Source organism: Mustela erminea, chromosome 18, assembly GCF_009829155.1.
Source record: "Mustela erminea isolate mMusErm1 chromosome 18, mMusErm1.Pri, whole genome shotgun sequence".
Taxonomy (NCBI): domain Eukaryota; kingdom Metazoa; phylum Chordata; class Mammalia; order Carnivora; family Mustelidae; genus Mustela; species Mustela erminea.
The window spans coordinates 54,264,092-54,284,040 of record NC_045631.1 but is presented as its reverse complement, the minus strand read 5'-3'; the positions used below and the strand labels follow the sequence as shown (position 1 = coordinate 54,284,040).

The following is a 19,949-nucleotide window of genomic DNA, read 5'->3' as shown; positions in this document are numbered from 1 at the left end:
CCTATCTGAATTTGCAGAACACTCTGTAATTATGCATGAAGAGATCTGTGGGGTAGGGTTTGTCCCTGAGCTGACTGCAGGGAACACTTATCTTATGGGCTCCTGAGTCCTAAATATTATTATGTGACAGTGGTTTATTGCTTCATATTTTTCAAAGCTTTTTCCCATCCATTACCTCATCTGACCCTCATAATAACCCAGGCTCTGTAGGCTTTCTTTTTTGCACATAATAGATGAAGGGAGTGCTACCTTCCATGCTGGACTTCTTTGTGTGATCTGTCCATGGGATGCATGGGGCAGCGCAGAAAAGAAGGGAGCCTCAGTCCCCACAAGGCAGCCCCCCCACAAGGTGTGCCCAGCGCTGAGGATACACAGGAAACAAAGCAACCTCAGGTTCCTGCTCTTGTGGGACTGTTGTTCTAGCAGAGAGAGTTACAACATGAAGTCTAGCATGGTGGATGGATGGATGGATGGATGGATGGATGGATAGAAGGGGAAGAATGGGTCCTATCCACTCACCCACCCCTGCTTCCTTTGAGAGCCTTACTGTGCCTAAGTATTTTCATATTCCCTTGCTCTGTTTCATGAATCATTGTGGAGCACCCACAGTAGGACCTCATCTTATGCAGCCCCTGGAGAGGGTGAGCCCCTCCCTGTTGGAGAGAGCCAGCATCCTGCTGGTTTGGAATAGAAGTGCTCATGGTCCTGGGCAGGTTGAGTTGGGAGGTAGATCATTGCTAACAGGTCAAGGGAGAACTTAACCTCTCATTTATTTGAACTCAGTCTTGTCATTATGGATGTCGTTTCCCAAGTCCTGAGGGTTTGCCTACCCTTTCTCTCTGGGAGCCTGATCCTATCCATATCCTTGTCATTGGGAACTTTGCTCCATATCGACTGAGCATCTCATATTCCCTGTCTTCATCTACTGTCCCCTGAGGTGGGATTTCCGGGAAAGGCTTTGAAGCTCTCTGCTTATTCTCTCTAGGACTTCTCTCCAGATCCTGAATGCTTGTTCATTTCTCTTCTCTGATTCCCAAACTGGAAGCATCTGGAAGCCAGGGGCTGTCTTTTTCACTGCTGGGACTTGGTCCCTAGTACAGGAACTCCAACATAGTTGGCCCTCAAAAATATTTTTCGTATAAACATTGAATGAGCTGGTGAGTGCATTAGATGTTTTTTAAGGGGTGTTGGCTGCCCTTAGGCTCAGCCCAAGTTCTCTAGACCATCTGTGTGCCCTGATGGACAGCCCTTGAACACCAGGATGAAATCTCAAAATAGGCAATGAGAAATCTTCTAAGTCTAAGGAAATCCATCTTCCCGATTCTTCCAATGAAGGGAGGAATTAATTGAATGTAAACTCATTACATCTCTGAAGCACTTTGAAAATTTCCCCATGATTTAATTACAATGAACTTCTCAGGATGTAGCCATGCCAGGAAATGTCTCAAACTGTCAGTGGCTTGGGGTGAGCCAAGGGCAGGGGGCGTTGGGCACGGCGGGGCGGGGCCTTTTCTCTAGAGGGCCTGTGCTTGGTGTTACAGTGAGCTCTGGAGTCACCTTGGGTTTGAGCCTGGTTTCTCTCCTCACTCGTTGGGGGAGCCTAGACTTCGTAAGCCTCAGCATTCTTGTCTGCCAAACAGTACTGTCTCCTCTATAGGGTTGTCGTGTCCGTGAAACGAGTCAAAATACCTTAAGCACTTAGTGTGGTGATCAGCACGTAGTAAATGCCCAGTACATTTTGACTACTGTTATGTCCTGTCAAGGGTCGTGCGTGGAGTACACATGTGGAATTTTGAATTGACCTAAGTGAGCAAACATGCAGTATGGTTTGGAGCAACTTTCCTTCAGGATGTGGCCCCCTTACTACTGAGCATCCTTTGCCCCCCTACAGCTGATTATCTTCCCTATACAGACTCGTCCCACCTTCTCAGCAGCGCCATCTTGGATGCTTGGGTACATTTGCATCTTGGACGAATTTCTTTGTTCATGTATAAGTTAAAAATAATGGGATCATACCATACATAACGTTTAAAAACACGTTCTTTCAATTTAGTATTTCCCACATGTTTATTTGTTATCTTGGTGCTTTTAAGGTTCCCCTCCCAAGAACTGGCCATATCTGTTTTCATTTTTATCCAGGTGTAATTGAAATGCACTTAACTGCTCGCACAACCAGGATATTTTTTTTTTTAAAGATTTTATTTATTTATTTGACAGAGAGAGATCACAAGCAGGCAGAGAGGCAGGCAGAGAGAGAGAGAAGGAAGCAGGCTCCCCGCTGAGTAGAGAGCCCGATGCGGGGCTCGATCCCAGGACCCTGAGATCATGACCTAAGTTGAAGGCAGCGGCTTAACCCATTGAGCCACCCAGGCGCCCCAACAACTGGGATATTTCTAGCTAATGACTTGTTGCTCATTTAAATGTACTTGAGTTTTTGAATCACTTTCTTTTCTCAGGGCCATCAATCCACACATCTAGAAAGAACCGATGTTAATAAAAGGCTTATAAAGAAAAAAAAAAAACAAAACCACAACACTCTCCTCCCGTGCCTCGCACAGCCCTGTCTCTTTCCCAAAAGTAACCACTCTTGTCTGTTTCTTGAGAAATTTTCCCCATATTTCTAAATGAATCTATTTTGCAATATTTTGATTTGGAAACCAGTATCCTTAAGTTCTGGTCAGCGTTATCTTTGGGTTTCTTCAGTAGTTCCCCCCACTTGTCCTCCACCCTCTCTCTCTCTCTCTCAGTTAATCTTTTTAGTGAGCTCTTGGGCTTCCCGAATGAGCCACTCATTTTCCTCTCTTCTCTATTTTATAATCACTCTGCTGTTTTGTTCTGCTTGGTGGGAAGTTTCATTGACTTCAACTCCACAGCAAAAGCAAATGTGTCTTTTCTTTTTGAATGTTTTCATAGTTTCAGTCTCTAGAAACTTCTTGTTCTTCGTATTTCTTCCCCCCGCCTTCACCCTTTTCTTGTCCATGGATCTTTTCTTTTTTTTCATAGATTTGATATAAATGATAGATTCTTCTCTTTATAAATGTTGCTTCCCTGAGTTTTCTGAGGTCTCTCTAAGAGCCGCCTTGTTCCTCTGGTTCCTGGGCTCCTGTAGTAGCAGTGTGGACATGCATTTATTTTATTATTATTATTATTTTTTAAAGATTTTATTTATTTATTTGACACAGAGAGAGAGAGAGAGAGAGATCACAAGTAGGCAGAGAGGCAGGCAGAGAGAGAGGGAGGAAGCAGGCTCCCCGCTGAGCAGAGAGCCCGATGCGGGGCTCGATCCCAGGACCCTGAGATCATGACCTGAGTTGAAGGTAGAGGCTTAACCCACTGAGTTACCCAGGCACCCCTATTTTATTATTATTTTTAAAGACTATTTATTTTTTAAGACTATTTATTATTTGAGAGCACAAGCAAGGAGAGGGGCTGAGGGAGGGAGGGGGCAGAGGGAGAAGCAGATTCGCTGCGGACAGATGCTAACTGGAAGGCAGACGCTTAACCGACTAAGCCACCCAGGTGCCCACAGGGACATGCATTTAAAAAACAGTTTCCAGGGGGCACCTGGCTGGCTCAATCTATACAGCGTGTGACTCTTGATCTCAGGGTCGTGAGTTGGAGCCCCATGTTGGGCATTGAGCTTCCTTAAAAAAAAAAAAAAAAAAAAGTGGGTCACCTGGGTGGCTCAGTTGGTTAAGCATCTGCCTTCGGCTCAGGTCATGATCCTGGGGTCCTAGGATGGAGCCCCGCATCAGGCTCCCTGCTCAGTGGGGACTCTGCTTCTCCCTCTCCCTGTGCCTGCCGCTCCCCCTGCTTGTGCACACTCCCTCTCTCTATTAAAAAAGAATAAATCAGTTTCCAGCTGAGTAAAGAAGCGGTGCCTTGCAGTAGTACTAGCTGGCACTCTGAGCCACGTATGTGGGTTAGCTCACTTCATCCTCACACCACCTGGATGAGCTAGGGGCTGCCCTTCAGTTTTGCAGGTGATAAAACAGAGCTTACGGAGGGGACGGATCTGCCCAGGCACTGTTGGAATTTGTCTGAAATCTGTCTGATTCTGGAGTCTGTGTCCTAAGCCCAGTGATACACATTTCTCTGATTCTTTTTTTTTTTAATTATTTTTTTCAGTGTTCCGAAATTCATTGTTGATGCACCACACCCAGTGCTCCATGCAATCCGTGCCCTCCTTAATAGCCAGCACCAGGCTCACCCAGCCCCCCACCCCCTCATTTCTTTGATTCTTGATTACAGGTGAGGTTAAACATCTTATTAGTTCTTTAGTAGCCTTGGGCATGTCTTTGGTGATGAGCTGGTTGTTTATATCCTTTGCCCAGTTTATGTCTCATAATTATTATTTGCAGCAGAGGCTTCCGAAATCCGTCTCGAGTTTCTCCCTGTCCCTCACCCTGTGCCAGTCCCCTCTGCACCTGCCACCTGTACTCGGCTTTCCCCCGCGCTCACTGCAGCAGCTGCCACCCCAGCCCAGGGCAGCAGACGGCCCTGTGGCCTCCTCACGGTCTCCTTACCTAGGGCGTCCACTGTTCCTTCCGCTGCAGCTCCTTAGCTGACCATCTGATGGGCTGCTCACACTTGACAAGTTCAACCCAGAGCTCTCAACTGCCCTACTTCCTTCACTTCTTCCCCGTCCTGCCCTCCGCCTCTGCTGTCTCTGAGCTTTTCTCTTCTCAGTCGCGGGCACCATCTTCCTCTAAACTGCACAGGCCCCAAACCAGACGTCACCTTGATTGCCATCTGTAACAGGTTGCACAGTGTCCCCCCACCTCCCACCCCCACCCCCCGCCCACTGCCTCCCAATCTCTGTCCACTTAGAACCTGTGGTTGTGATCTTATTGGAGAATAGGGTCTTTGCAGATGTCATCGAGTAAAGATGAGATCGTGCTGCTTTAGGGTGAGCCCAGAGTTCCATATGACTGGTGTTATAGGAAGAGGGAAATTTGGACACAGACCCAGAGACATACAGGCAGAAGACAGCCACATGCCAAAATGATGTGTCTACGGGCAAAGACACATCAAGGATGGTTTGTCGTCCTGGAGGCCAGAAGAGGCAAGGGAAGTTTCTTCTCTAGAACTTTGAGAGGGAGCCTGGCCCAAGATTCTTGGCCCAGAGCCAAGATTCCAATCCAGCCTGTGTGGCTTGAGTCCTTGCTTTGGAACACGACACAGTCACTACGGGGAGGGGGGGTTCTCTTCTAATACAGCTGTAAGGATTAATATCGTAGCACACGTTAAATGCCTAAAACAAAAACAGGTCTCAAGACTTGATAAATACTAGATATTATAATGCTTATTATAGGTCTCTCACTCTTATTAGAGCTAAGGATTTGAGAGAAGAATTTAATCAGAGACTTATGATCGATGCATGAGAGTTCCTAGGGATGGAAGCCCTACTTAACCTATCCTGACATGCATATAGACACGTGTCTGCAGGGGGTTAATAAAATGCATGTGAAGGAAGTACAAGCGGTGTACCCAGGAGGATCCACTTGTAAAACACACAACAAAGGGGAGACGTCCCCAGCCACCAGAGACCCCTCAACCCCCCCCCCCCCCCCAGTCACGGATCTGCTAAATTTTAATCCCCTTCTATAATACGTATACATGGGTTGGCCTGGGCTCACACACCTAGACGAGTAAAGAACCGTGGTGCCACCCAATGGTGGGAGACAGGCCACAGGGAGCTGGGATCCTAGCCCATCTCAGGGAGGGCAGGAAGGCCGTCAAAGACACACCAGGAGGCTGAAGGCATCGCTGGGGCGGGAGAAGCCCAGGTTGGAGGGATGGGGGTGGGGGAGGGAGGGGTAGGGGAGACGGCCTACAGAGTGTTGTGTGTGAAACCTGGCACTCCCGTTAGTGTTGGGAAACCGGCAGAAACTAAGCATTCCAGGAATGGCTGGACTGGTTCCAGGAACAGCCAAGGTCCAGGCAGAACACACAGACAACAGGAAGCACAGAAAGGTGATGGGAACAAGCCAAGAGAGCTGGGATACTGTGCCAAGATGTTTTAACTTTATTCAGTAAAGAAGCAGGGAGCCATGGAGAACTTTGGGAGGTGGGGAGCATGGGAAAGGGTCTCAAATATGATTTAGAAGATGATTCTGGGGGCAGCATAATTAATTCAGGAAACAGTTAACGAGTCAGGCACTGAGGCTTGTAATATACGAGACAGGAACTCTGGCCAGGAGGAGCTTCCTTAGTAACAGTGGACAGATGACATACATGAAAACAAATGAAGAAATTTGGAGACCATGAGTGAGATGGAGGGAAATAAAGCAACATCCTGGAGTTGGAAAACTCCAGGTGATTCTAGTGTACAACCAGAGTTGGAAACAACCCACCCGTGTCTTGAGTCCAAGCCACTCTGCCTGGCTTCTGAATCATACCCAATGTCCCATGGGACCCCAGTGCACACCCTCTCTTCTAGCTGGGCTGGGCACCCTGCGGTCCCCACAACATAAGCTTTGGCGCACTTGCCTCCCCGACAGCAAGAAGGTCCTACCCTGTTCTCCTTTCCAAATCAGGTGCAGCTGTCAGGAGCCCCTCACCGTGTTTCCTTTTGTGTTTTACTTTTACTTTTTTTTTTTTTTTTTTTAAGATTTAATTAATTAGAGAAAGAGCGCTTGCGCCCATGCCTGGGAGCAGGGGGAAGGGCAGAGGCAGAGGAAGAGAGAGAATCTCAAGCCGATTCTGCACTGAGCACAGAGCTCAACGTGGGGCTCGATCTCACAACCCTGAGATCATGACCTGAGCCAAAATGAAGAGTTGGACACTTAACCGACTGAGCCACCCAGGTGCCCCTGATGTTTTACTCTTTAACAGCGTTGTCATTGTCTTTCTTGGGATGCCAGGAGGTTTCCTTTATCATTTCAGATGCCGTCTCTACTTATTTCCGGCATCTTCATAGTCTTATTATGGTACCCAGTCTGCTCCTCAGAGTCACGACCCAGATTAGCTTTTTTTTTTTAAATCTTTTTAAAATTATTTATTTATTTATTTATTTATTTATTTTCCAGATTAGCTTTTATACCATTCTTCCTCCCTCCCAGCCCTCTGGGATCCAGCGTGATGTTGGGCCTGTAATAGTCACTGATGAGGTACTTATCGATTGACTTGTAAAAATTAATTTCGTATCTGGTTGGAGACAGAGGTTGGAGACGTTCCTCGACTTAGGTACTTTGGGAGTCATTATTGCCTTTCATGGATTGTAAGTTTGTTCATACTGTTTTTTTTTTTTTTTTAAGATTTTATTTATTTATTTGAGAGACAGAGCATGAGAGGAGTGGGGGGTGGTGGGGGCAGAGGGAGAAGCAGACTCCCTGCCGAGCAGAGAGCCTGTTGGGGGCTCGATCCGAGGACCCCGGGTTCACGGCCGGGCCGAAGGCAGACACTAAACTGACTGAGCCACCCAGGCGCCCCCCGTTTGTGCCTCCTTCTTAATTCTACACTGGATTTAGAGGTTGGAGTCCACATCCGTTTCCTTTGACAAACATTTAAGGAGGAACTTCCTTGTAGCACAGCTTGGGTTGAATGCGGTTATTTTGAACTCTGTGTTCTGCCCGGACTTCAGTACACTTTCCTTAGAGTAATGCACATCGAATAATTGATACTGATCATCAGCGCTTTGTAAATGATCTACGTCAAATGATTTCCTCTCCCCTTTTCATTAAGAGGGAAATTTTGTTCTGTGGCTTGTCTTTCCTATCATTACAGAAAGGCTTAGCTGCCCTTACGACGCCAGAATATTCTGATCCTTAAGGAGCTCTTTACAGATTCATTCTTATTTCCAGAGCAGAAATTGTCTCAAAATGAGCCCTGGAGCGGAAATGAAAAGGTTTTTACGATGTGGGTGAGGTGGTTAGCTGATTGTTTTGATCATTCTGTGCTGGTACCTCTGACCCCAGAGGGAAATTAATAGCATTATAAATTATGGATCCCTCTGGCATTTTGCACGATGCTCTGAGAAAAGAAGCATCGTGAGTTTTGCTAGGTTTTGGGAACTGCAGAAGGGAAATGGGGGATTTTAGTTCCCGGCAACATGAGAGAGTTTGCAACTCTCTGCTCATTTTAAATGTCTCCGCTAGTCCCTTTCAGCCTGCTGGTATCGAGGCTGTGATTGGGGAGCCGACAGCAAAAACACACCGTCTGGGGTGGGTGTGTCTCATTATCCTGCAGAAACATTTCTGGAAGTAGAGTTGTTGAATATGGGATCCCTTTCTCCCATTGGCTTTTCATTCTGCAGTCAGGGTCTCCTATTATTAAAACATTCAGAAATTGTATTATACATTTATTTATAATATTTATTTATATATTTAAATTTTTAAAAGTGATATTATCAATTTATTTTGAAATTCACCCCAAAGATACATGCATGTACAGTTTAAAAAGTCAAGTTGTGGGGCGTCTGTGGGCAGCTCAGTTGATGAAGCATCTGCCTTCGGCTCAGGTCATGGTCCCGGGGTTCCGGGATCGAGCCACCCGTCAGGCTCCCTGCTCACAGGGATCCTGCTTCCCTCCCCCAACCCCCACTTGTGCTTTCTCTCTCTCTCAAATAAATAAAATCTTTAAAAACAATAAATAAAAAGTCAAGTTGTTTTCCCGGGTTGACAACAGAGCTGGCAGGCTGCTGACCTTCCCCGCCCCTGATTCCTGCTTCTCAGGGATGAGCAGGAGTGAACCGTTTTTCGCCGGTCTTCGTCTGGCTGCCTTCACGTGTCTCAACCATGCCTACTCTGCCCCTGCTGGACTCTCTCAGCTTTCAGCGCAGCCAGTGACTTGCAGGTGTGGAAGATGAGGACCTGGTGCTCTCCTCTCCAGCTGCGTCCCACACTGTAGATCCGCTCTAGCTTGTGGATCTGTTCACTGGCGGCAGCTTCATCCTGGAATAGTCTCGAGCCATCATTGAACGCAGTTGTGACACCCGCTGCAAGTGTGGGTGAAACCTCCGACGCAGGAAGCTAAGTAATCCAGTTACAAAGGGGCAAATAGTGCATGATTCCACTTACACGAAGCATCTAGAACGTGCGCGTCTGTAGACACGGAGAGTAGATTAGAGGTTCCCGGGAGTGCGGGGAGGGGAGAGGCGGAGAGCATGGGCAGTTACGGCTCCACGGTTACAGAGTTTCTGGCTGGGGTGGTGAGGAAGTTTTAGAAACACCGATGATGGTCACGCAACACTGGGGGTGTGATGAAGGTCTCTGAGTTGGGTAGACTTTAACATGCCAACTTGGATGTTGTGTATATTTTCTCACAGTCAATAAGTAAATTGCTTAGTAAGACCCTCATTGGTCTGCTTACGTGGAGACTGTGAGTGTTATTCATGAATTTCCTTTCTCGTGCAGCTGTGATTTCCAGCATTTAGTAAAGGTCTCCATTCCCCCCTTGGCCGCCCTCCGGTCTCCCTCATAGAGGTCTGTAAGTCTCACCTCCAGGCATGCACACTGGCCAGGGGCCCTCCCGATTTTGCTCTTCCCAGGAGCCCCCCAGCTCCTCGTCTCCTCTGGGCTCTTGAAGCCCAGGTCCTGCTGACCAGTAGGGCATCAGGAGGTAAAGAGTCTTTAGCCGGCTGCCCCAGAAGCAGAGCCTGGCCCGGAGTCATGTGTGCAGGGTATCTGGGGAGGCAGTGCTGGGGGAGAAGCTGCCCATGGGACGGGGGCCCCTGGGGCAGCAGCTGGGCTGGGACGTGGGAGCACTGGGTGGAAGCACTCTGGGCGCCGTCATTGAGCACACAGGCTCCCCTGTCCTCTTGCTTTCGGTGGGGTGCTCTCCCCCTGGTCGCGCATGGGCTTGGCCATCTGAGGTGCAGGAGGAATCTGGGGTCCGATCGCTCCTTAGCCGCACTTTCCACCAGGCCTCTTTGCCATCCCATCGGCACGCCCATTTCCCATCGCTCTGGGCCCTCTATTCGTGGGCTGATCTGGGTTCTGGGGGGTAAACAGGGGACAGCCTCCTCAGGGTGTCTGTCAGTCCGTAGCTGCCCCGGCTCTCCCTCTCCTTCTGTCTTTGTGGTCAAGATCCTGCCCATCGCTGTACCTTAAGCCCAGTGGGAATTCAGGATCCAGCAGCTTGTGTCCAACTGGCCCCATGTATTCTAAGTTCCACAGCTTATATCCCACGATATTCCAGAATGGGCTAGGATGTACACGTCAGGACAGTAAACATGGCTATCGTAAACGCGGTCAACACTGACCGTTATATTTAGGGGGAAATCATTCTCTGGTTGGACCACTGAGTAGGTGACATCGTGAATGTTGTTGTTTCTGAGGAATCTCAGATGTCTGAGACGAGTGGAGCTTTGGGATTAAGAGCTTGACCTTGGTTTTAGATCCCAGCTCCGTCACTTCCTGCTGGGCGTCCTTGGGTGACTTACTCAACCTCTCTGAATCACAGGGAGGAAGCTGTAGATTTTCCGGAGGTGGAGCTCGTGAGACCTGCAGTACCCCCACACCCCCATCATGAGTAGCGTCTTCCCACCCAGTCTCCCTGCCGGCCGCACCAGGCAGACCGTGGGCCCTCTGGGCTTCATGTCTTTGTTCCTCCCCTGCCATGATCCCTCCGTCTCCTCTCAAGCCTTGGCAGCTGTTACTATAAATTTTTAATAAACTCTTCGTTTGGAAGTGTTTTAGGTTTTGAGAAAAGTTTCAAAAACAGCGCAGGGAATTTCTGCATGCTCTCACCCAGTTTCCCCTAACCACGTTACATAACCACAGCACATTTGTCAAAGCCAAGAAATTAACATTAGTACCTCGCTGTTCCCTCAGCCCCAGATGCCAGTTGGATTTCACTGTTTTTCCCCCACTGCTGTCCTTCTTCTGTTCCCAGCATCCGCCTCAGGGTACGTGCTGCCTTTAAAATGTTCTTGTTTTAGAGTGTGGTCTGCAAGAGAGGAAGGTGTGCCCTTCCTTCAGAGCCCTACACCGAGAGCGTAGTCTGCGTAGACTTCGTCTGGAGACTATCAGCTTCAGCCGTGCTGCTAAGGGGGCATAATCTTTTCAGTTACAGAACTGCTTGTTTCTCTCTCTCTAAGGCAGTCATGGACTATGGGTTTTGGTTTTTAAGGTTTATTTCGATTTGTAAGGCTTGATGAAGCTTGAAGAGAAAAATGTTTAACAGGATAATTTCTCCTGTTGACGAGTTGCCCAATTATTTCCTAGTGCTGGGTTTTCTTGAAGCAGCTTATATCCCAATGGTGGGGATGTCCACGGGATCAAGGTTGCATCAGATGATTGCTGAAGCTAATTCATCCCAGGCTGTGGCTGTGGGGTGCTTTGCCTGGTGACAAGGGAGGCACTAACTTCAACTTTGTCTTCACTCTGTAGCTCTTAGAATTTCTTAAAAGACTCAGGGTCGGTGGGGGGCGGGTGGGGGGAAGGATGGTAGGAGCTTGATGTGGGCTGGTGCTGTTAGCTTTGGATGGGATCAGCTTGTTCTGGGGCTTTGAGAAAAGCCACTGCTCGATCCCTTTGGGGTCTCGGTTTTCCTTCCTGTTGAAGCCTTTAGACAGGGCAGCTTCCTCCAACCCCATTCAGCTCTATCAGTAGACTCTATTCAACAGATTTTCCGTGGTGCTCTGAAAATTCTCTACCACCTTCTTCTCACACCTAAGAAAAACTCCGCTATGTTAAACAATGACTCATCCAGTATTTGTCAAAGGAGTGAAGGCATTTGAGTATGAGCTTGTATAGTACTTAAATTGGAAGGTAAAATCACTTTAAAATTTAGGTAGTAGACTAAAAAAAATGAGTGTTGAATCACTTCCTGATTATGCCTTCTTTTGATTTCTCCGCCCCCACTGCTCCCCATCATTAGCAGGGATCACAGAATCGATTTAGGCAACCAGTACCGATGGTCTGCTTCGGGACTGCTCAGACCTGCAGTGCCGCCCATACAGAGATGCTCTAGCGCGGCTGTCCTCCTGGTCCCCGGGGGATATGGACACAAATAATGAGTCCAGTATGTTGGAAAGGGGCCACCTTAGAGGTGGGGGTGGGAGCATGCTGAGTGAAGGCAGGCTCAGGAAGAACCCAAGGACACCAACTTGACCATTAACTTGCCACCAGGAGCTAGGTAGGTGTGGAATGTGCATTGCCCCATATCATTTTTTTTTTTTTTTAAAGATTTTACTTATTTATTTGACAGACAGAGATCACAAGTAGTCAGAGAGACAGGCAGAGAGAGAGGAGGAAGTAGGCTCCCCAGTGAGCAGGGAGCCTGATGCAGGGCTTGATCTCAGGACCCTGGGATCATGACCTGAGCCGAAGGCAAAGGCCTTAATCCACTGAGCCACCCAGGTTCCCCCCCACATATCATTTTTAAGACAATCTTGTTGTAGAGTAAGCATTGCTCCTATGTTTGTTTGCTCAAAACTGAGCTGCAGGGGCTTGGGTGGCTCATTCCTTAAAGTGTCTGCCTTCGGCTCAAGTCATGATCCCGGGGTCCTGGGATCGAGTCACGCATCGGGCTCCCTGCTAGGTGGGAAGCCTGTTTCTCCGTCTCCCACTCCCCCTGCTTATGTTCCCTCTCTTGCTGTGTTTCTCTCTGTCAAATAAATAAATAGAGTCTTTAAAAAAAAAAAAAAACCTGACCCACAGAGAGCTTTTATGTTATTTGCTTGGGGGCTTCCTACCTAGGAAGTGGCAAAGCCAAGATGTGAATTTGGACCTGATTCTAAATCCGCATGTTCCCACCCATTTTTATGTGTATATACATGTGGTAAAGGGTTTTAGATGCTTGGAAGAAGGCGCTTGAGAGGTAGGTCTTGGTGTTTTGGCATTTTTGCAGATAGAAGTGCTTGGGCCAAGGCATGGGGGTGGGACTGGAGGGCTCAGCACGTAGCAGGGGGCAGTCGTGCAAGATGGGGTTCAAACGTTTAGGGCTAGCTCAAGCTTCCTTTTTTTTTTTTAAGATTTTATTTATTTATTTGACAGACAGATATCACAAGGAGGCAGAGAAGCAAGCAGAGACAGAGGGGGAAGCAGGCTCCCTCCCACATTGGTGGGGCTCAATCCCAGAATCCTGGGATCATGACCTGAGCCGAAGGCAGAGGCTTTAACCCACTGAGCCACCCAGGCACCCCTCATTTTTATTAAGCTTCATTTTTTTTTTTTTTAAGATTTTATTTATTTATTTGACAGAGAACACAAGTAGGCAGAGAGGCAGGCAGAGAAAGAGAGAGAGAAGCAGGCTCTGCACTGAGCAGAGAGCCCGATGTGGGGCTCGATCCCAGGGTCCTGGGATCATGACCTGGGCCGAAGGCAGAGGCTTTAACCCGCTGAGCCACCCAGGCGCCCCTAAGCTTCATTTTTTTAATTGAGATAAAATCCACATAATATTCACCATTTTGCAGTGTAGAATTCAGTGGCATTTAGTACATTCACAGTGTTGCGGGACCATCAGCTCTGTCTAATTCCAGATACTTCCCTCATCCCCAAGGAGGGCCCCGCGCCTGTTAGACAGTGGCTCCCCGGTTCCAGGCTCCCACCATCCCGTCCATCACTAATCTGTTCTGTGTCTAGGATTAACCTATTGTGGATATTTTGTGTGAATGGAATTATATTCTTTTACTTATTTTTTATTTTATTATTATTTTTTTTAAAGATTCATTTATTCATTTGACAGACAGAGATCACAAGTAGGCAGAGAGACAGGCAGGTAGAGAGGAGGAAGCAGGCTCCCTGCTGAGCAGAGAGCCCAACAGGAGGCTCGATCCCGGGACCCTGGGATCATGACCTGAGCCGAAGGCAGAGGCTTTAATCCACTGAGCCACCCAGGCACCCCTTATTTTTTATTTATTTTTTATCTTTTATTTTTTAAATTTAATCATAATTAACATACAGTGTATTATTAGTTTCAAAGGTAGAGTTGAGTAATTCATCAGATGCACGCGACACCCAGTGCTCATTATGTCTCCGGCCATCTTCAATGTCCATCCCCCAGTTACCCCATCCCCCACCCACCCCCCACCCCCCTCCCCTCCAGGCGCCCTCAGTTTGTTCTCTGTAGTTAAGCGTCTCTTATGGTTTGCCTCCCTCTCTCATTTGGTTTTATTTTATTTTTCCCTCCCTTCCCCTATGATCTTCTTCCGTTTTATTTCCTAAATTCCACATGTGAGGGAAATCCTATGATAATTGTCTTTCTTTGACTTATTTTGCTTAGCATAATACCCTCTAGTTCCATCCATGTCGTTGCAAATGGCAAGATTTCATTTTTTTGATCGCCGAGTCATATTCCATTGTGCATATAGATGCACCGCATTTTCTTTAATTGGAGTCATATTCTATGTGGTCATCTGTGTCTGCCTTCTTCCACTTCACGTAATTAATGTTTCTGAGGCTCCCTTGTATTGTAATATGTCCCCAGCATTCCGTTCCTTCTCATGGCTGAAAAGTACTTTGTCAAGTGGAACATGTTATTTCTCTATTCACCCGTTAATGGACATTTGGGCTGTTCCCACCTTTAGTCAACCGTGAACAAGATTGACACCCCTTTTCCTTTTTTTTTTTTTTTTTAGAAAAGATTATTATTTATTTGGCAGACAGATCACAAGTCGGCAGAGCAGCAGGCAGAGAGAGAGGAGGAAGCAGGCTCCCCGCTGAGCAGAGAGCCCGATGCGGGGCTTGATCCCGGGACCCTGAGATCATGACCTGAGCCGAAGGCAGAGGCTTTAACCCACTGAGCCGCCCAGGCGCCCCGACATCCGTTTTCTTTAAAAGGAACTCAGATCATCCATTCTTTCACTCATCACTCTGGAGGGCTGGGCCTTGGGGTCAGTTAGGGGCTGAGATGCCCCAGGCAGCATGTCAAGAAGAGAGCCAGGGCGGGATGAACGTCTGTCGTGGGAAGTGAGGCGTAGACACAGCTTCTCACACGGCAGCTTGCCCGACAGTCACACGCCCTTCCATCTTCAGGTTTCCGGCCCCGCAGTAAGCCTACCAAGCCAGCCAGACAGAAGTGAGATACTCGGTTCTCTTTTGAAAAAAAAAAAAAAACACATTTCCTCCTTAGCTCTTCTCACAGGGATTGTCATTGTTATTGAAATGCTCGCTTGAGCAAAAATTGGGGCCTCTTTGGTCTTGGCAACCTCTGGCTTGGAGGATGAGGTTCATGCAAGCTTTCCTGTAGTGCATTTGATGGTTTTATTTTTGGCAATGAAGAGGCAAGAAAAGGGCTTTGGGGGAACAGTGAGGCCCCTGCCGTGTGCCCTAAAACTTGATTATGCATTCCTTTTCTAGACAAAGGTGGGAAGAGGAAGGTGCTCCTTGTCTAGTCCTCATGCTTCTATCTGATGTCTTCAGGGCTGGCGCTGCTAGGCTAGTTTTTGCCTTTATAAGCCGTGTTGTAGCAGCAGGAGAGCTCTGGGTATCTGTCATCTGAGTCATAAAGGAGCTGGCTGGCAAGGCCCTCCCTGTGGAACTCATTACCTGAAGTCTTGGGCCCACTTTTCACCACCTTCTCAGTAGCCTGTCCCCTCCAGGCCCTAATTGTTAGGAGTAAATGAGGGTTAATCAGACTTCCTGTTTCAGGAAGGTAATTGGCTACATCCAGATTTAAATAATGCTTGACATTTAAAGGAGCTTTGCTAGTATTGAGAGTTTCGGCCGGCCACCTATGTGGGTGGAATTATTAAATAAGGCTTAACATACAATTCGCTGTTGTGCTCCTTGGCATTTACCCAGATGAACCGAAGAGTTATGTGTCCATGAAAACCTGCACACGGTTGCTGATAGCCGCTTTATTCATTATTCATACTTGCCAAAACTTGGAAGCAAATCGAGATGTCCTTCCACAGGTGAAGGGATAAATGAACGGGGGTCTATCCGGACCATGGAATTCAGGGCTAAAAAGAAGTGAGCTCTCCAGGCCATGGAAAAACATGGAGGAATCTTAAAAGCATATCCCTGAGTGAAACAAGCCGGTCTGAAAAGGCTACGGACTGTGTGATTCTAACTGTGGGACATTCTAGAAAAGGCAAAAGACTATGGAAACTGTAAAGAAATCAGTGGTTGCTCAGGATTGGGAGGAGGAGGGGATGAATGCGCAGAGCGCCTAGGATTTGTAGGGCCGTGAGACGACCCTCTGATGATACTGTAGTGGCGGATCCCTACCTTTATGTATTTATAGAAGCCCATAGGCTGTACACAGCAAGCCTGAACTCTGATGTAAACGGTGGCCTTCCGATGATGCTGGTGTATCCGTGTACCATAATGCATACGTCACCAAGGTGTGGGAGGCCTATCCTGGGACTTTATGAACCTGTGGGGCATGGGACTTCTCTGTACTTTCTGCTCTATTTTGCTGTGAACCTATAACTGCTCTAGGGAAAAAAAACAACAACAATACAACAAAAAACAAAAACGTAATATATGCCTTCAAAGGCTCTGTTAGTTTCTTGTTGCCACCGTAAGAGAATACCACAAATGTAGCAGCTCAGAAGGACACACATCCGCGATCTGAAAGTCCTGGAGTTCAGAAATCCAGAATGGTTTCACTGGGTTACAGTCAGGGTGTTGGCTGGGCCGCGTTCCTTCTGGAGGCTCTAGGGGACGGTCTAGACAGTCTGTTTCCTTGCTGTTTCCACTTTCTAGGGGCCACCCGTATTTCTTGGTTCATGACCTTTCCTCGGTCTTCACGCCAGCCCGGCAGCATCTTCCAGTCCCTTGCTGACTGTGACCTCTGCTCTTGTCATCACATCTGTCTCCGACTCTTCTTGTCTTTTCCTAAGGACCCTGGGATCACATAGGCTCCACCCAGATCATCCAGGATAAGCTCTCCATCTCAAGGTCCTTAACTTAATCACTGCTGCAGAGTCCCTTTTGCCATGGAAGGGGGACATAGTCCCAGGTTTTGGGGGATCAGGACGTGGCTCTGTTTGGGGAGAGGTCATTATTTTGTCTCCCACATACACCCTCTAAATAGCTTTTCTTTGGGCCTTGTCGTCACTTCAGACAGGCAATCCGGTTCTATGTCACGATTTTTCTTTGGTTATTTGTCCAGTTTATGTAGGAGGCAGGGAGTCTGGCGAGGAAAAGAAATGAAGGAAATCCAGTTGGGTCCTGGATTTCGCTGGAAGGAGAGAGAATGGTGATTCTCCAGGAGGGGCCCCTACGAATCCCCCGGCATGCTCTTCTCTTCCAAGCACCCCAGCATCCCAGCACTCTCCGCCGAGAGGCACCTCTCTCCTGCTCTGCCTCCTGCCACTCGTCGGTGGGAACATTTTGTATTTCTCATCGGCAGACGTGAGGAGTAAGTTGGCATCCAGGGATGCAGAGGGATGAAAGGAGCTTGGGCAGAAAAGAAGAGAAGGGCTCCCTCCCCGCCCCGCACCCCCACCCCATGGCATCAGCCACGCAGGGACGCAGGGAGGGGTTGGAGGACAAGATGAGTGGCCTTCCTGGATGGTGTGCGGCATTAGAGTAGCTAATGGTGGGGCTGTTTGTGAGGCTTTGGAATGTGCACACGGAGAGGTTGCCGGACAGGTGTGGCCACGTCCTCCTTGGTGCAGAGTTTATCATGAACAGCAGCTCCTGGGGGCTGTTGAATTCTAAATCCCATGAGACAGCAGTCTGGGAAGGGACAAGTTAAGCTCTGGCACGGGGAAGGAGTCCACAAGCGTCCTTGGATGGTCTCATGGAATTGAACTGATGAGGCATTTTCTTTTTGGAAGTTTCTGAGGCAGATACAATCTTTCTGTGGGTGGCACTAATTCTTTTGGTGGGAGAATCAGGCCCAAAGCAAGTGACTGTCTGTGGATGATGGTTGGCAGAAGGGAAATTGCTTTCTGCATGGATTTGTTCTTTATTGTTGCTCTTGTAATACCTGGTTCTGTCACTCCGAATGTTATTTTGGAGACGGGTGATGCAGGTGGTTTTTTTTTTTTTTTTTAAGTCAGGGCATAATTAAATCATTTTTAGAAACCCATTCAACATTTTACATGTCAGTGATGACTGTGGTATGGTTACGATGGGTAGTGGGTGTACCCTTGCCAAGAAGATGTCACAGCATCTTTAAGAGTAAACGGCCGTGGATGAGCATTTAATTCAGTAAACACTGGAGAAGTTCTATTAGATTGACCTCACTGAGACTTGGGTTCTGCTTCATTTTTCTCTTCCCTTTCATGGTTCTGCCCTCATTCAAGTGATTCTGGTCCTGCTTGCTCAGGTCTGTGAACTTGCCACTTACTGACGATGTCACCTCCTTCACATGGCCTCATTACTTCTAGATTCGATTTCTTTATCTGTGGATAGCAACAGAAAGTAGCGTCTGCCTCCCGGGGTCGTGGCCATGATAAAAGAAGATACCAAGATCTATTTCCCTGGACATAGTAGGGGAATCAATAAATATTAGTTCCCTTCTTTCCTTGGAGAGATAACAAAGTTGGCAAGCCCAGGCTGACATTGATCAGCGGTTGTCTTCAAATATTTCAAAGGCTGCCACGTATCCTTAGAAGAAGAATCCCTTCTTTGATGCTCCAGAGAGCAGACGTAGAACTACCAGGTAAAAATAGAAGGGAGATGGATGTGTGTGACACACGTCTACTGTGACAACCAAAAATGTCTCCACACACTGTTGCCAAACTGTACCAGAGAGTAAAGTTGCCCGGGGTTGAGACCCGCTGAGTTCGAGGCTAGATGAGAGCCTGCTGGACTCCATCCTTCCAAGGTCCCCTCCATCCCACGCCCCATTGAGTTCCTATGGTGTCTGCTTCAGGCATTCTGGTGGTGGCTTTTTGGTTTGAGAGATTACCGACTACTGAAGACGAAGGGCTTAATGCCTGCGTGGGGTTCGCTGTGGGCCCCAGAGAGCAGCTGAAGTCGGCAGTTGGAAGGCCTTTTGGGGTTGTGGTTGGTTTAATGGCTTGTTCACTGTGGTTTTGCAGGTCATGTTAGCGGCTTCCTATTGGTCTCTCCTGGCCCCGGCTGTCGAGATGGCCACGTCCTCTGGGGGCTTTGGTTCCTTTGCCTTCTTCCCTGTGGCCGTTGGGTTCACGCTCGGAGCTGCTTTTGTCTACCTGGCTGACCTCCTGATGCCTCACCTGGTGAGTACCACTCTTCAGACTTGATATACCCACTCATGGCTCTGTTAGTTGCCAGTGATAGTGAAGTAGGTATTTCAAGCCATTTAGGGCTTTTATCTAGAATTTTACTGTGAATTCGGACTTTTTTTTTTCCTAAAAGAAAATAAGCTCTTGGTAATATGACTAATCATTCCCTTAGTTACATTTTGGTAAGTTCAGATTTGAAATGTCAGATTTCGTTATAAATAGAGAGTTCAGCTGGCGTGGAACCGTGTGGCCCTGTGTCTCTGAGCGGACCCAGCAGCTGGGAGAAGTGAGTGATTATGATCACGGACTTGACCCTTAAGGAGCCTACACTGTCATCAGGGAGATGACGACACCCAGCTACAGCACAAGACCATTGACAAAGTGTCACATCAACAAGGGCTTATTAATGGGAGGGTGAGGTGGGGACACCGGGCAGCAGAGCCCTGAGTTCAAGTTCACTTCTGCTGTTGCCTGGTTGCGTGCCCCTTGGCTCTAGTCTTCCTTCCTGTAGCTTGAGGATAACTCCCTTTAAGAGCTGCAAAGTAAAAATTGAAAAATCTAAAGAGACACCAGAACTGGGGGGGGCGAGTCACAGATTTTAGGTTTTCTTTGCTGAAATGGGGCTGGTGGGTTAGGTTTGGGGAGTGAGCGGGTACTTATTTGCTCATGTAGAAGCGTGGTACAAACCACAGCCTGAAATCCAGCCATGAGATCATAACCGGGTGCCATTGGTTAAAATCACATGGTGTGAAGGGTCAGTGTCCATAAGAACCCAGGACGGGAATATGACCCGATGCTGGATCCCATCCAGCCCTAGAGGTAGGCACAAGTCCTCTGTGAGATCTGGGACTGGTCCTTTCTCACCCAGAAAGGAAGGAGGCACAAGAAGGACACT

The 19,949-nt window shown here is 47.9% G+C and overlaps 1 protein-coding gene across 6 annotated transcripts in view; it reads left to right on the top strand.

The window, feature by feature from the left end:
- Positions 1 to 19,949, top strand: part of SLC39A11 (solute carrier family 39 member 11) — a 321,511-nt gene that overhangs the window by 23,996 nt on the left and 277,566 nt on the right. For all 6 annotated transcript variants that reach the window (XM_032322350.1, XM_032322348.1, XM_032322349.1 and 3 more), the window contains one exon: positions 18,890 to 19,048. In XM_032322350.1, coding sequence (XP_032178241.1) covers positions 18,890 to 19,048 — 159 coding nt within the window. The remainder of the gene's footprint in view (positions 1 to 18,889; positions 19,049 to 19,949) is intronic.